The sequence below is a fragment of the Schistocerca nitens genome, chromosome 3, assembly GCF_023898315.1.
Source record: "Schistocerca nitens isolate TAMUIC-IGC-003100 chromosome 3, iqSchNite1.1, whole genome shotgun sequence".
Classification (NCBI taxonomy): Eukaryota; Metazoa; Arthropoda; class Insecta; order Orthoptera; family Acrididae; genus Schistocerca; species Schistocerca nitens.
Window position 1 is genome coordinate 219,146,195 of NC_064616.1, and position 15,133 is coordinate 219,161,327.

The 15,133-nt window shown below is 40.5% G+C and overlaps 1 protein-coding gene across 2 annotated transcripts in view; it reads right to left on the reverse strand.

Moving 5' to 3' along the window:
- Positions 1-15,133, reverse strand: part of LOC126248178 (filamin-A) — a 564,033-nt gene that overhangs the window by 57,209 nt on the left and 491,691 nt on the right. For both annotated transcript variants that reach the window (XM_049948949.1, XM_049948948.1), the window contains 2 exons: positions 1,472-1,612; positions 593-721 (listed from right to left, as the gene is read on the reverse strand). In XM_049948949.1, the coding sequence (XP_049804906.1) occupies positions 593-721; positions 1,472-1,612 (270 nt within the window). The remainder of the gene's footprint in view (positions 1-592; positions 722-1,471; positions 1,613-15,133) is intronic.

The following is a 15,133-nucleotide window of genomic DNA, read 5'->3' on the forward strand; positions in this document are numbered from 1 at the left end:
TATTGTTTGAAATTACAAGAGGGGATAGGTCCAAGCTGAGAAATAATGTAATGTTTTCTGCCATTTACATATATTGTTAAGAGGAAATTTATGGAAGTGACAACTTTACTCAAAAAGTATGTAAAATCCGAGACTCAAATTCTGTTACTTTAATTCAATAAGTGTACAGGTTTCACTAGAAATAAAGCTAGATGCCTAGACAACAAAACAATGTTGAGGCCACCTGAGGTAAGTAATCTAAAAAAACTGTTTTAAGTGAGCAATATGGAATAATTATTGAATTGTAGTGAGTACTAATACAAATTAGTTACTTGTTCTATTGTAAAAAAATAATCAGGAAGTACAATGAAACTGTTTTTACAAAAATAAAGTTATTTCTACCGTTGAAATTTAGAAACAGAAACACCACTGAAATGCAAGGTGATTCTGTTCCAATACTTTGTGCCAATAACAAATTTGCAGCATAACTATAAAAGTATTGCAATGGCAAGAAGATAAGAAACAAGGAAGCTATCTGTATAAAATGGTCTTTTGTGTGTGTCTATTTGATGCAGATTCTAGTATTTTCTCCATTTCACTTTAGCAAAATTACCTGCTCCAGCTCCTTTTGTTGATATGGTGAAATTTGAAGGTTCTCCACTGACTCCATGTGTCAGTCCTGGTCCATATGCTGTGACATAGCCACTCGTAATGGAGTCTACATGGAATTTAAACGGTGATCCTGCAGATAAAAAAAATATATATCATTATTTTTGTTTGTTCTGGTGACTCTTGTCTCACTACTAAAAAAAAAGAGGAGGAGAAAAGGGCCACATGGTTCATGTCCAGCAACTGGTATTAAGTGAAGTCTTTGCTGTTTGTTTAACTTAGTTACAACTGCAACGTACATAAAAATGTTCAGTAACAGAACACAGAAACTTGTTTCATATGATTACGAGTCTCAAATCCAATGCCAAAACCTTGCTCAGTAAATTAAATGATGTATTTGTCTGCCACAGTCAAATACAAGTTAATTTTAAAGACAAGCAAACGAACCCAGATACATTGTTTCATTTGTCTGTCTTTAAGTCCGTATAGCTGGGCCTCTTATCATAATTCCCAGAACTCTTGGACTTACTTGACTAAGATGTTTAATTTTAAATATCCAATATTAAATTTCATAATTTTCTTATTTCATTTTCACAGTCCTCAAATTTTACAATTTGTTTGTTCTGCTATTAAAATATCACACATTTGAGTAATGGAAGTTTACACAAGCAAACAGCTACAGGTTTAAATGTGGATCCAAACAATGTTACTATTACAAAGCATTTTCATGAAAATTACTGTTAAATTTATTGACAGATGGAAAAGAAAAGTCTTTTAAATACAGATATTTTTGTGTAGGCACCATCAAATTAAGACGAAAAGAAAATTTATGTACTAGATTAAGATTGCTCCAGTTTCATTATTTCATTTCATATTGATTTACCTTGGACATGTTCTCCATTGTACTTCACAGAAAGCTCATGCAGTCCTTCCTCACGTGGATCATACTTTATGCTCACTGTTCCATCACGATTGTCTTCAATGATGGGCTTGTCAATATTTCCACTCGGCATCTTTATCTCAGCTGTGAACATCAAATTAATATGTAATATGAAAGTGCGGCAGTTATGAGAGACATTAGTTTAGCATCAAGAGTATTCCACCCACCCAAACACACATTCTGATATAATGTTTACACTCTCTGAATATTATCAATATTAATAAATATGAAGATGCGGATGGAAATGTCTATTTTTGAACTGATAATATATGTGTAAGTGCAGGTAGTCATTTTTCTAGTTCTATTTTTCTAAACAGGAAGATGCACTGTCTCACTACTATGAACATTAGAGTCACTTCTGGATAACTGGTTGTTCTGTTTGATGGTAGGCTAGTCTAGGAGGTGTTGAACGTGTACCAAAGGGTGATAATTTAACAACATTACATTTTTTATCTTCAAGGTACTCTGAAAAACGCTTTGTATACCACAAAACCTTACACAGCTGGGTGGTGTAAGAGATTCAGTTGCCCATAAATAAAGTTCTTTGAAAATCATAGCTACTTTTTGGCAGTAATTTTGAACATTTGTAAATTTGATGGTTTTTACAAACATTGACTTCATATTATTTGTTGCCCAAATTACAATAAATATTTTTCAAGTTATATAAACATTAATTTTGGATGCCATACAACATATTTTCACTTTTTCATAATCAGCTCCCTTATTGGGGGGGGGGCACTTAAATTTCAAATCATGACAAAGGACAAGTACACACATTTTTTTGTACAGTGTGCTACTATGATTTTGAGTTTTAATAACTGTCAAAAATTAAATGAAAGTATGACATGTGTGTTTTGTAAAATGAGCAATGTTTCAGACCAGTTCAACATGGCCTCAAAGAAAGATGGTCAATAGGCAACCTATTTACATTTTTATTATTATTTTACATCAGTTTAGACGATCTCATCAGTTTGTCAACTATTCACCACTTCTTACTCTAAAAAACACAGTTATTGTACTGTTTAGCATGATTGTACACACCGTTATAGACTTAATGAACTGTAAAAGCAAATTATTTCAATCTGTTCTGTTTACATAAATGCAAATAATGACCACTTTAATACACAACATATAGGAACATACACAATTTGCATCTGTCATACAAGGACTCAGTGGCAAACACAGAATTCTCAAGCATAACAATAGTTCAAAATTCATTCTAACTTTTTAGCAACATCTATTGCAATAGCTATACTGCTTGCATTTACGAAGTCTGTTCATATAAAAGGGGCTGCTATTCTCTTAGAAACAACTGAAATGACTTGACTATCCCAAGATGACATATGATGAGTAGATGCCAATGCATTCAAATCTCTTTGTTCTGCAATATAAACCTTCAGGTCTAAGCAGAGTTATCACTTTATAATCCATCAGCAACAAATCAAGTTGTGATAATCATTTTCACTAATCAAATGTGATTCTGTGTGCTTGTCCTTCTTCCTTGTCATTGTAGATTGCCTCAGTATTAAGAACTGCTGCTCCTGTGCGTCAGATTTGCTAATCGAGATGGTCCCTAAAACACTATAAATTATATTCCAACCAGATACTCTGTTCATGCAACTCATTCCCATAAGTACACCATTAGAACTTCTACTTCTAGTGGATTATTAGGCATTTCCATCTACTGGCAGTTAAACACGGAAATTTCCTTTCATAATCAACAGAGAAATGAATATTACAAACTCTTAGACACAAGCCCACCTCTAAATATGAACAACTGCAAAACATGAACCCTGGTCAAGCTGATGAGTCTTAGAAAGGAGATATTAGTAGCAACCTTAAAGAAAGTTAATACTAATTGTTCAACTTATATTGGGTAAGGTTGAGTGTTTATAGAGTCCCTGGTTCCAGTTCTGATTGGCCATGTGTTTGGCAAGTCATTAATACAAACAATGTCTTCAAAAAACTTATATATACTTAATCAGACTTTTGATGTACTAAGTGATAAATACATAATTTGGGTAAAGCAAGCACATGACAAATGTTTCATCAATTGTTCTGGCATTTGCCTCCAATGATTTATAAAATCTCTCCATTTTGATAAGAGGTTAGTGCCTCATGCATAACTCCACAGGACTCATTCAAACAACTTCCTTATTTTGTAATCAGTAAAACAAGCTTGAATTTCGATCCCCCTGAACAATTGAGACCCAATTGGAGGCTCAAGGATGATAATGACATTTCAGAGTTTTGGACAGCCTTGGAAGAAAGGTAAGGAAGGGGAGTAGAGAGGGCGAGGGGGGAAGAGAGGGGGGGAGGGGGGAAGCAGTGGAGGTGGTGTGATTCAATGCAAGAAATTTAAAATTTCAATTTGTAGGACATATATGGGCTAAATATTTTCACAGTTTCTTTTCAAAGTTTCTGAAATAGGACTGAAGGAAGCACAATTACAGCTTAACGGTAATGGTTGGAATGCTGTTGTCATGAAAAATCAAAGCAGTTTATAAACCAAGAAAAGTCTGAAGCTGGCTTACAGCTTGGTTTGCCACAGAGAAATCACACTGATAAACAGTTATGCACATATCTATAGTCTACATATCGTGGTTTTTCTGTTATCAGTCATTTGTAAACTCGTAATGGTGTGGTGGGGTTCTCCTTATATTTCCCAGTGTCATCTGGAATTATTCTCCATCATCCCTAGAGGTGTGGTATGTAGGGGGCTGTGGGATATCCCTTGACTACTCACTGTAAGCAGTTTATGATTCATTTTTGTGATGTGGTGCCATTATTAAAACAGAACTGTAGTTATACACAGGAGCCTGCGATTTATTTGCTTTATCCGTAGGTAAGACACTATAGCCGTTTCACTTTGTATGCTCAATCTCTGTTAGTCCAAGCATTTGTATGACAGAAATGACTCCATCTGTGAATGCAGTTGAAGACAGTGATGCAGAGTGATAGTTAAATGGATCAGATCTTCTGAAATTCCTGTAGACTGATATGATCTGCAGTCTTATACAGTCTGTGTGAACACCTCTCTGCTCAAGGGTAACACAGCAAATTGCAGCTGAAAATGGGGACAACAGATTTATAAATTCTGTACAGACGACCTCATTAAGTTATATGAATTCAGCAGTTTTTCAATGCCTCCGATAGTGATATCTAGATGCTAGTCAACTCTACAGTGATATGGGTAACTGGTAGTGGGTGGCTGGAGTATGAAAATACATGTTTATGTAGAATAAGTCAAAACACAGGTGGTGATAACTACAAGTGAACTGCAAATTCGTCCCAGTCATTCTTCATGTACGTAAACATAATCCTCAGTAAACACCATTTTAAAAAGATTTTTAAATTTCTTTATTAACTTCATCCCTATACAATGTCTCCTTTGGTAAGGTTCAACCTCTTCACTCGCCAACAGCATAGGATTTATACAATCACTTGGGCCATATAATCATCATGGTACAGAGTGACAGAGACAGGGTAAGGGTCTGTGTTCAAGTTCTGTATTTCGATAGCACTAAGTTTTAAGCAGAAGAAACATCATCAGGGGAACAAAAGTATTCGCAGCAAACTACTTGTTCTATTATACATATTCTGCATGAAAATCTAATTTAAATTGTTACTGTGAACAATGTTTTATTTTTGTTCAGTGACACTTATAACGGGGTTCTTGGCATGTTTTAGAAGATGGATGAGAGCATTCAGAATCTGGTATACCTCCAGTCAAAATGTAAATGTGTAGGTCATGAATATCAAGAGAAGAGAAAGAAGAACATGATGTTTCTTAGTTCTCTTTTACTTAATTGCAGTTCCATAGCTTTAATCAATTCTATACCAGAATCATCAGCTGCCAGTTTCAGCCTTGGCAGTACTGTTTTTCTCATTTTCACTATCGCAAACCAGCACTAAGAGTTGCTCCTTTTATGTTCATAAAATCATTTAACAATAAACAACGAATTTGAGAGAGAGAGAGAGAGAGAGAGAGAGAGAGAGAGAGAGAGAGAGAGAGAGAGATAGAGAGAGAGAGAGAGAGAGAGAGAAAGAGAGACTTTTGTGAGTGCCGCTCTACCTGTATAGACACACAGATGAACACACTAATTTCATTTTTTTCCCCTAATAGCTAATCTAAATCATGCACGGAGCAACCTTTAAGTAACAAGTTATTCATATGATATCCATGCTTTAGTACAAACAGTCTGTTGAAGTTAGACCACGAAATTGATATTTTGAGAATGCTTTCAGCATTAGCTATTTTGTGTTTCATTTTGTTCCCTCTTCCTTTTTCCATTAGAACAAACCTCCTGCAGACAGAAAATTTATTTCAGACCGATAACTCAGTGGACAGCAAACAAAAGAAAGTTCTCTCATTGTCTTGAGCACATCACTCTGGAAACAACTGTCGGAGGGTCATATTAGGAATGCAACCCCACTTCTCTCAAAAGGGAAGTAAGTAAGTCAAATTTAATGTTTCAATGACGAGGGCATTACAGACTAGGCGCTAGTGTAGAGGGGGCAAGGATGGGTATGGAAATTGTCAGTGGCCTTGTTCAAGGAAGCATTCTACTATTCATGTGAAGTGCTTTTAGGGACAATGTGGAAGTTTAGATCAGTGTGGTCAGGCGTGAATTGAATCACAGTAATCCCAGCGCAAGTACTGTTTCCTCACACATGTATTTCATGGAATGATCATGTCGCTAAAAATCAGAAAAATTGTAACGTATACCAAGTCTTACAAAACAGTTTCGTTCCCGCGGACCATTCGCAACTGGAAAACCGGGGGAGGGGGGGGGGGGGGCAGATGGGATGGAGAAAATTATGCGCGCCTTCCATCATACATAGTAAGGTAGACTATTCTTGCGCATACGTACGACTAGCGTCTAGATCACTGTGGCTTTCGATCGGCGCTCCTCTACTCTCGTAATTCGAGCCCAGTATTTGACCACTTCACCATGCGGCTCGGTCCCATTTGATCAGAGGACCGGCAGTGTTAAATGGCCTGTTGAATCACTAGCTCCCTGGTACTCCCTATTCTGTGACGATGCTTCACTAGGCGTGGTCTCTAGACGGTGTAATGGCCTTGCATTTCTACGACACGTGAACTGGCTTACCTAGCCAGTGGCAGCAGAGCACGCAGTGTCATGAAGACTCTGAACTGCGATGAAATTCTGTAGTGCTATGTGCACGTGAAAATTCCTAATGTCAGAGAAATATGGTGCTGATAATGACCAAGAATATACTCCTGAAGATTTTACTTTTTTAGTCTGATACTGTCAGCAGCAAATACCTTTACTCAAATCATGGGTTCTGAAATTAGGGCCCATGCGTCTCTGATTAAGATAATATTATATTTGATCCGTGTGGATTTAGCACAAGCCACTCCGTGGACATCAGTACCCACGCAAGTAACTATGTATTCATTCATTCTAAAGCAAGTGCTTCGCGAATGATTCCGTTTAACGTCGCCAATGGCAATATTCATACTCTATTCCCATTCTTGCAGTACGCGAGCAACGCAAAAATATCTTAGTTCTGTAGGCGGGCTATTAGCTTCAGATGGGGAAGTTCAGTCATTTGGAAAGATACCCTTGTTGTTCATGTTGTATAAAAATGACTTTTCAGACAATATTAATAAAAACCTCAGACTTTTCGCAGATAATGCAGTTTGTCTATAACAAAGTACGGTCTGAAAAGAGCTGCAAAAAATATTTGACGATATTTTAATGAGATTTCAAAGTAGTGCAATGGTTGAAAATACAGAAATGTAGAATCTCACACACACACACACATACACACACACACACACACACACACACACACACACACACACACACACAGAGAGAGAGAGAGAGAGAGAGAGAGAGAGAGAGAGAGAGAGAGGGGAATGATCACACAAGCTGAACTGTAAGTAAGGCACAGACTTCGGTTCGGTTCGATTCGGTTCGGTTCAATGCAATTAACTGGGAAAATGTAGGCAGGCTACACAGGAGACTGCTTACCAATCACTTTAAGATATTGCTCATGTATGTGGGGATCATATCAACTAGCATTTATTAACGTATGCTCAGCAGGGGGAAGGGAGGGCACGAATGGTCACAAGTCTGCCTGACTCACGTAAGAACGTTGTGGAAATAATGAGAAACCAGAGCTGGCAGACTCTTGAAGATGACGTAAAACATCGAGCGAAAAGTATCGAAAAATCAGTATCAATTGAAGAATATAAACATTTTTTCAGCTCCCAGCGTACCTGTCAAGTAAGGACGATGAAGACAAAATTGGACCTATTACAGCACGCCCAGCGGCAGTTCAGCATCCATTTTTCTCGCGTTCCCTGTGCGGCTGGAACGGGAAGAAATCGTAACACGTGGTACCATGCCAATTACCCTCTGCCATGCACATCAAAGTGGTCCCTAGAGTTTATAGAAGCTGAAGAAGGCTAGAGGAAAGAGCTATCGTGTCCATGCTCACTACTTTCCTCAAAGAACATGTTTTCATTTTGGTTAAAACGAATGTATTGTAGAGATATTTGAAGAAATATGGGGTGTCGTGCTCATTTTTCTGATGATAGAAGCAGCAAAGTCTACGACATTACGGCTGTTGCTTGGCTGGTTTATTTCTCTACAGCTCAAAACTATTGCGAGAAGTCTGCCCTACCATACGGGTTTCACTCTAGTGACGTGACAATTTTCTCAGTTTCTTAAACGGAATGTGAATTATTGTCTGTGTACACCTGAAGCTGTTAGTTATATCATCATGTAGAATAGCCTGAGTGGATGAAATTTTTGGTGTTGCTTTTCTTTAGTGAAACCAACCAACAGCATCAACTTGAAGACTGAGTTCAACAGCACAGATGTTTATTAGCCGGGGTCATAGTGTGGTTGCGTGGTAATACCATAGTACGAACCAATGTACCCAGCCAATTATTCAAATGGTTTCCGGGTTTGATTCCCGGCTTGGTCAGGGATTTTCTCTGCCTCGTGATGGTTGGGTGTTGTGTGCTGTCCTTAGGTTAGTTAGGTTTAAGTAGTTCTAAGTTCTAGGGGACTTATGACCACAGCAGTTGAGTCCCATAGTGCTCAGAGCCATTTGAACCATTTTTTATTCAAATGGCTCTAAGCAATATGGGACTTAACATCTGAGGTCATCAGTCCCCTAGACTTAGAACTACTTAAACCTAATTGACCTAAGGACATCACACACATCCATGTCCGAGGCAGGGTTCGAACCTGCGACCGCAGCAGCCCTGTGGTTCCGGACTGAAGCGCCTAGAACCGCTCGGTCACAGGGGCCGGCAGCCAATTATTGTAAAGGGGATCTCGTATAGCTTCACATGCAATACAGATCATGCTGCCACTTGGCAGTTTACAGTTTTCATGTACACAAAACGTCATCTGAGGACGAAGTCACGTTCACTACCAGACGATAAGGATCAGAATGTTATGACCGAACCTTTGAAATTTATGGCGTAACACCCGTTAAGGACACATCGGTTATTCTCTAAATAGTTTACGAGTTTAAACGTTCTAGATCCATAGTGTCATCAATTATGGTTCTAACGAGAAATAATAATACTTTGTTTAATTATACTTGCACCGAAGCTCTCGCGGCACCAGAAAGCTAGTGCAGGTTTTTGGAGCTAATGGTCTGTGTTTATATTTAAATTTTAAGAACCGTTTGTTACATTTAGTGATAGTTTTGGAGTAGTTTCATTGCTGTGAGCAGCTCACGGGCTTTTTAATATAAACCCGGAAAAAAGTTTATTTAAGAGTACTGTTCATTCTAGGTGTAACAGTTTGGAAATGTATGCTTACGATTTGGACTTTTAGTATAAAGAGCAAATTTTTTTCTGTCCGTCCAGCTATTTTACTTCCTTTGTTTATGGTTTGTAGCCCAACAATTATTAATTGAATGTTGCCATTTATTTATGCATCAACACAATTAAACATTGTTATTACATATATTGATAGCTTACTGTGATTATTTTGCATATAATCACTTCAAATCCATTGGCTATGCAGGACACGTAAAGTGACGCCAATTAAAAATCCACATGCATGGCCTAGGCGAGACTCGACTCCATGACCACGTCTCCACGAGGCAACAACACTACCCACAAATCACGGAGCGTTGCCCTACAAGTATTCATTGTAGTGTAATGCTTTCTGCTAATGGACCTAATAAAGACACTCTTTCTACACTGTAATAATGTTTGTTTCCATTCTAAGACAACAATGTCTAATCTCTTTAAAAAAGGGGGGCGTGGAGTTGTAATATCATAAGAAACGTGTCTCAATGAGTGACTGCCGTGCCTTTGCCATCTCACAAGGGAACCTCCCCATCGCACCCCCCTCAGATTTAGTTATAAGTTGGCACAGTGGATAGTCCTTGAAAAACTGAACACAGATCAATCGAGAAAACAGGAAGAAGTTGTGTGAAACTATGAAAACAATTAGTAAAATATACAAACTGAGTAGTCCATGCGAAGATATGCAACATCAAGGAGAAAGCGAGTCAAGGAGTGCCGTGGTCCCGTGGTTACCGAGAGCAGCTACGGAACGAGAGGTCCTAGGTTCAAGTCTTCCCTCGAGTAAAAAGTTTAATTTTTTATTTTCAGTTTATGTGACAAACTCTTATGTTTTCATCACTTTTTTGGGAGTGATTATCACATCAACAAGAAACCTAAATCGGACAAGGTAGAAGAATCTTTTACCCATTCGCTAAGTGTACAAGTTAGGTGGGTCGACAACATATTCCTGTCATGTGACGCACATGCCGTCACCAGTGTCGTATAGAATATATCAGACGTGTTTTCCTGTGGAGGAATCGGTTGACCTATGACCTTGCGATCAAATGTTTTCCGTTCCCATTGGAGAGGCACGTCCTTTCGTCTACTAATCGCACGGTTTTGCGGTGCGGTCGCAAAACACAGACACTAAACTTATTACAGTGAACAGAGACGTGTATGAACGAACGGACAGATCACAACTTTGCGAAAATAAAGAAAGTAAAATTTTCAGTGAAGGGAAGACTTGAACCAAGGACCTCTCGTTCCACAGTTACTCACGCTAACCACGGGACCACGGCGATCCGGAGCTAAAATTTACCTAGATGTTGCTTATCTTCGCATGGACTACTCAGTTTGTATATTTTACTAATTTTTTTCATAGTTCCACACAACTTCTTCCTGTTTTCTCGATTGATCTGTGTTCAGTTTTTCAAGGCCTATCCACTGTGCCAACTTTAACTAAATCTGAGGGGGGTGCGATGGGGAGGTTCCCTTGTCAGATTGGGACAACAATCATAATCTACTCGACTCTATTTAGCAACCTCTCCTCCAGAACTCCATAATGATTACTGCGATTTTAAAGGCGTCTCAGTACACAGTTATTAGCTCCTCAATCCTCTCATACCGATCGAATACATAGGTACGCGACTACTTTTTTTCCTGTGTAATAATGCAACAAAACGTAGTACACTCGGTACATGAATTTTTAACTAAACTAGTAAATATGAACTTTCATTAAGGTAAAACTAAGGTTATTGTGTAAAAAGGTTAGAACGCAAACTATGTAGTTTGTCTCTTACGTCCAAGGGAAGTATAGGAACAAAGAACAGATTGGGCGACGCCTAGGGGGTAAAGCGCCGGTGCGAGTTCTCCTCCTCCAGGACAGTGCTCGCTGAGTGGAAGATTTAGATATGCTAGTCTACGGCAATCATATAACTATATATAGGGAGTTTAGCGTTAAATCGCCAACATAGAAGCTCTGGAATCTCTAAAGACGAACAAAACAGGAAAGAAGGTACCAAAAGGGCGTTCTAAGAACTCCAGTATAGCAACCGCTGCGAGCGTAAAATGCGCGAGGGCGTTGCGGGAAATGAGCCAGTAGACGACGCGTGTAGAAAAGAGAACCTTTGTGAGAGCTGACGAAGTAGCAGGCGAGGAAATTGAGTGGAGAGAAGTCGAGGTGGTCGGGCCGGCGGATGCCTGCGGTGGGAGCGCTGAAGCAGATGGGTCGCTCCTCGTGGTCCACCTCACTGATGGTGACGCGCTTGTAGAAGGCGCGGAAGAGCTGCGACAGCTCGGTCCACGTGCACTGGTCGTGAGCACCGGCCTCCGCGCCGTCCCAGGCGAACATACTGACTGAGCCCGCGGGCCGCGCGCGCCGCGCCAGAGGGGGCAGCTCCGCCGCCATCTTGTTCCAGAAAAGACGCGCCGCCCCCTGCCACTCCTCCGTGGCCAATTACTTCGCACACCTCGCTCTTCCGATGCCCGGCATTCGCGATTCGGGTGCCGGAAATCGGCCCCCGACGTGGAATTTTCAGATACCCCAATACCGTAGCTTTCTTCCGGAAAAGGAGAATTGAATAAGCGTTTTGAAATACGCAGGCGCGAATCCAAGGGGGGGGGGGGGGGATAGGAGGGGGCGCTACGAGTGCCACGATCCTCCTCCCTCTTCGCAAAATAACTAAATTTTAAAAAAATTATATTCTTACATATATTAATTTCAAAATTTTTCAGCTAACGTTCGGAGAATGTAGTAGCATTAATTCTAGCAGCTCTGAAAGATCTAAATCGAAACGGAGAAAACGGTACTCCGTCAGAACTACTGATAGCCTCGGAGGAACCAGCCGTGACAAAACTCTTGCATCTGGTGCGCAAGATGTGTAAGACAGCCGAAATAGCCTCAGACTTCAATAAGAATATAATTCCGATTCTAAAGAAAGCAGTTGCTGAGAGACCTGAAAATTGCCGAACTATCAGATTAAAACTGTGTGCCGAACAGAGACTCGAACTCGGGACCTTTGCCTTTCGCGGCCAAGTGCTCTACCATCTGAGCTACCCAAGCACGACTCACGCCGCGTCCTCACAGCTTTACTTCTACCTAGCAGATAGTGTCGGAAGTTCCATGTGGCTTTCTGCGGATGATGCTGTAGTATACAGAGAAGTTGCAGCATTAGAAAATTGCTGCGAAATGCAGGAAGATCTGCAGCGGATAGGCACTTGGTGCAGGGAGTGGCAACTGACCCTTAACATAGATAAATGTAATGTATTGCGAATACATAGAAAGAAGGATCCTTTATTGTATTATTATGAGATAGCGAAACAAACACTGGTAGCAGTTACTTCTGTAAAATATCTGGGAGTATGCGTGCGGAAAGATTTGAAGTGGAATGATCACATAAAATTAACTGTTGGTAAGGCGGGTGCCAGGTTGAGATTCATTGGGAGAGTCCTTAGAAAATGTAGGACGTCAACAAAGGAGGTGGCTTACAAACCACTCGTTCGACCTATACTTGAGTATTGCTCATCAGTGTGGGATCCGAGCCAGATAGGGGTTGACAGAGGAGATAGGGAAGATCCAAAGAAGAGCGGCGCGTTTCGTCACAGGGTTATTTGGTAAGTGTGATAGCGTTACGGAGATGTTTAGCAAAATCAAGTGGCAGACTCTGCAAGAGAGGCGCTCTGCATCGCGGTGTAGCTTGCTGTCCAGGTTTCGAGAGGGTGCGTTTCTGGATGAGGTATCGAATATATTGCTTCCCCCTACTTATACCTCCTGAGGAGCTCACGAATGTAAAATTAGAGAGATTCGAGAACGCACGGAGGCTTCCCGGCAGTCGTTCTTCCCGCGAACCATACGTGACTGGAACAGGAAAGGGAGGTAATGACAGTGGCACGTAAAGTGCCCTCCGCCACACACCGTTGGGTGGCTTGCGGAGAATAGATGTAGATGTATCTCGTCTCCTACCTTCCAAACTTTACAGAAGCTCTCCTGCGAACCTTGCAGAACTAGCACTCCTGAAAGAAGGGATATTGTGGAGACATGGCTTAGCCACAGACTTGGGGATGTTTCCAGAATGAGATTTTCACTCTGCAGCGGAGTGTGCGCTGATATGAAACTTCCTGGCATATTAAAACTGTGTGCCGGACCGCGACTCGAACTCGGGAGACGCAGGAGAGCTTCTATAAAAGTTTGGAAGGTAGGAGACGAGGTACTGGTAGAAGTAAAGCTGTGAGGACGGGGCGTGAGTCGTGCTTGGGTAGCTCAGGTGGTAGAGCACTTGCCCGCGGAAGGCAAATATCCCGAGTTCGAGTCTCGGTCCGGTACACAGTTTTAATCTGCCAGGAAGTTTCATATCAGCGCACACTCCGCTGCAGAGCGAAAATCTCATTCTGGACCGAACTATCAGTTTAATGTCATGGTTGCAAAATACTAACACGAATTCTTTACAGAAGAATGGGAGAAACTGGTAGAAGCCGACATTGTGGAAGATCAGTTTGGATTCCGGAGAAATGTAGGAATACGCGAGGCAATACTGACCCTACGATTTATCTTACAAGATAGGTTAAAGAAAGGCAAACCTCTATTTACAGCATTTGTAGACTTGGAGGAAACTTTTGACAATGTTGATTGGAATACTCTCTTTGGAGTTCTGGAGGTAGCAGAGTTCAAATACAGGGAGCGAGAGGCTGTTTTTCAACTTGCAGAGAAACCAGAAGGCAGTTGTAAGAATCGAGCGGCATGAAAGGGAGCACTGGTTGAGAAGGGGTTGAGACAGGGTTGTAGCCGATACCCGATGTTTTTCAATCTGTACATTGAGCAGCAGTAAAGAAAACCAAAGAAAAATTTGGAGTAGGAATTAAAGTCCAGGGAAAAGAAAAAAACTTTGACGTTCGCCGATGACATTGTAATTCTGTCAGAGCCAACAAAGAACTTGGAAGAGCAGCAGAACAGAATAGACGTTGTCTTGAAATGAGGATAGAAGATGAACTTCAACGAAAGCAAAACAAGGATAATGGAATGTAGTCGAATTAAATCTGATGATGCTGAGGGAAGTAGATTAGGAAACGAGACACTTTAAGTAACAGATGAGTTTTGCAAAATAACTCATGATGGCCGAAGTAGAGGGGGTATAAAATATAGACTAGTAAAGGCAAGAAAAGAATTTCTGAAGAAGAGAAATTTATTAACATGGAATATAGATTTAAGTGTAAGGAAGTCTTCTGAAAGTATTTGTCTGGAGTGTAACCATGTATGGAAGTGAAACCTAGATGATAAACAGTTTAGCAGGAAGAGAATACAGGCTTTTGAAATGTGGTGCTATAGAAGACTGTTGAAGATTAGAGACATAGATTATGAAACTAATGAGGAGGTACTGAATAGAATTGGGAAGACAAGAAAGTCGTGGCACAACTTGAGCAAAAGACGGAATCGGTTGATAGGAAACATTCAAAGACATTAAGGGATCATCAATCTAGTATTGGAGGGAAGTGAGTGATTGGGAGGGAGGGGCGAGGGCGAGAGAGAGAGAGAGAGAGAGAGAGAGAGAGAGAGAGAGAGAGAGAGAGAGAGAGAAGATAAGAGACAAATACAGTAAGCAGATTCAAAAGGATATAGGTTGTAGTAGGTATTCGGAGATGGAGTTTTGAAAATGCCACGAAGCACTAAAAACTTAATCTTCCTTTAACACAGGGTATTTTTCAGTTTGCTGAGAGATAGCCCGTGTGTGTTGGTTTATGGCGTGCCCTCACAGCCTGCCCCTACTGGCTGCCAACAATGAATCTAACATGGTTCACGAGTCCACAGGTGAAAGCAGCAAACA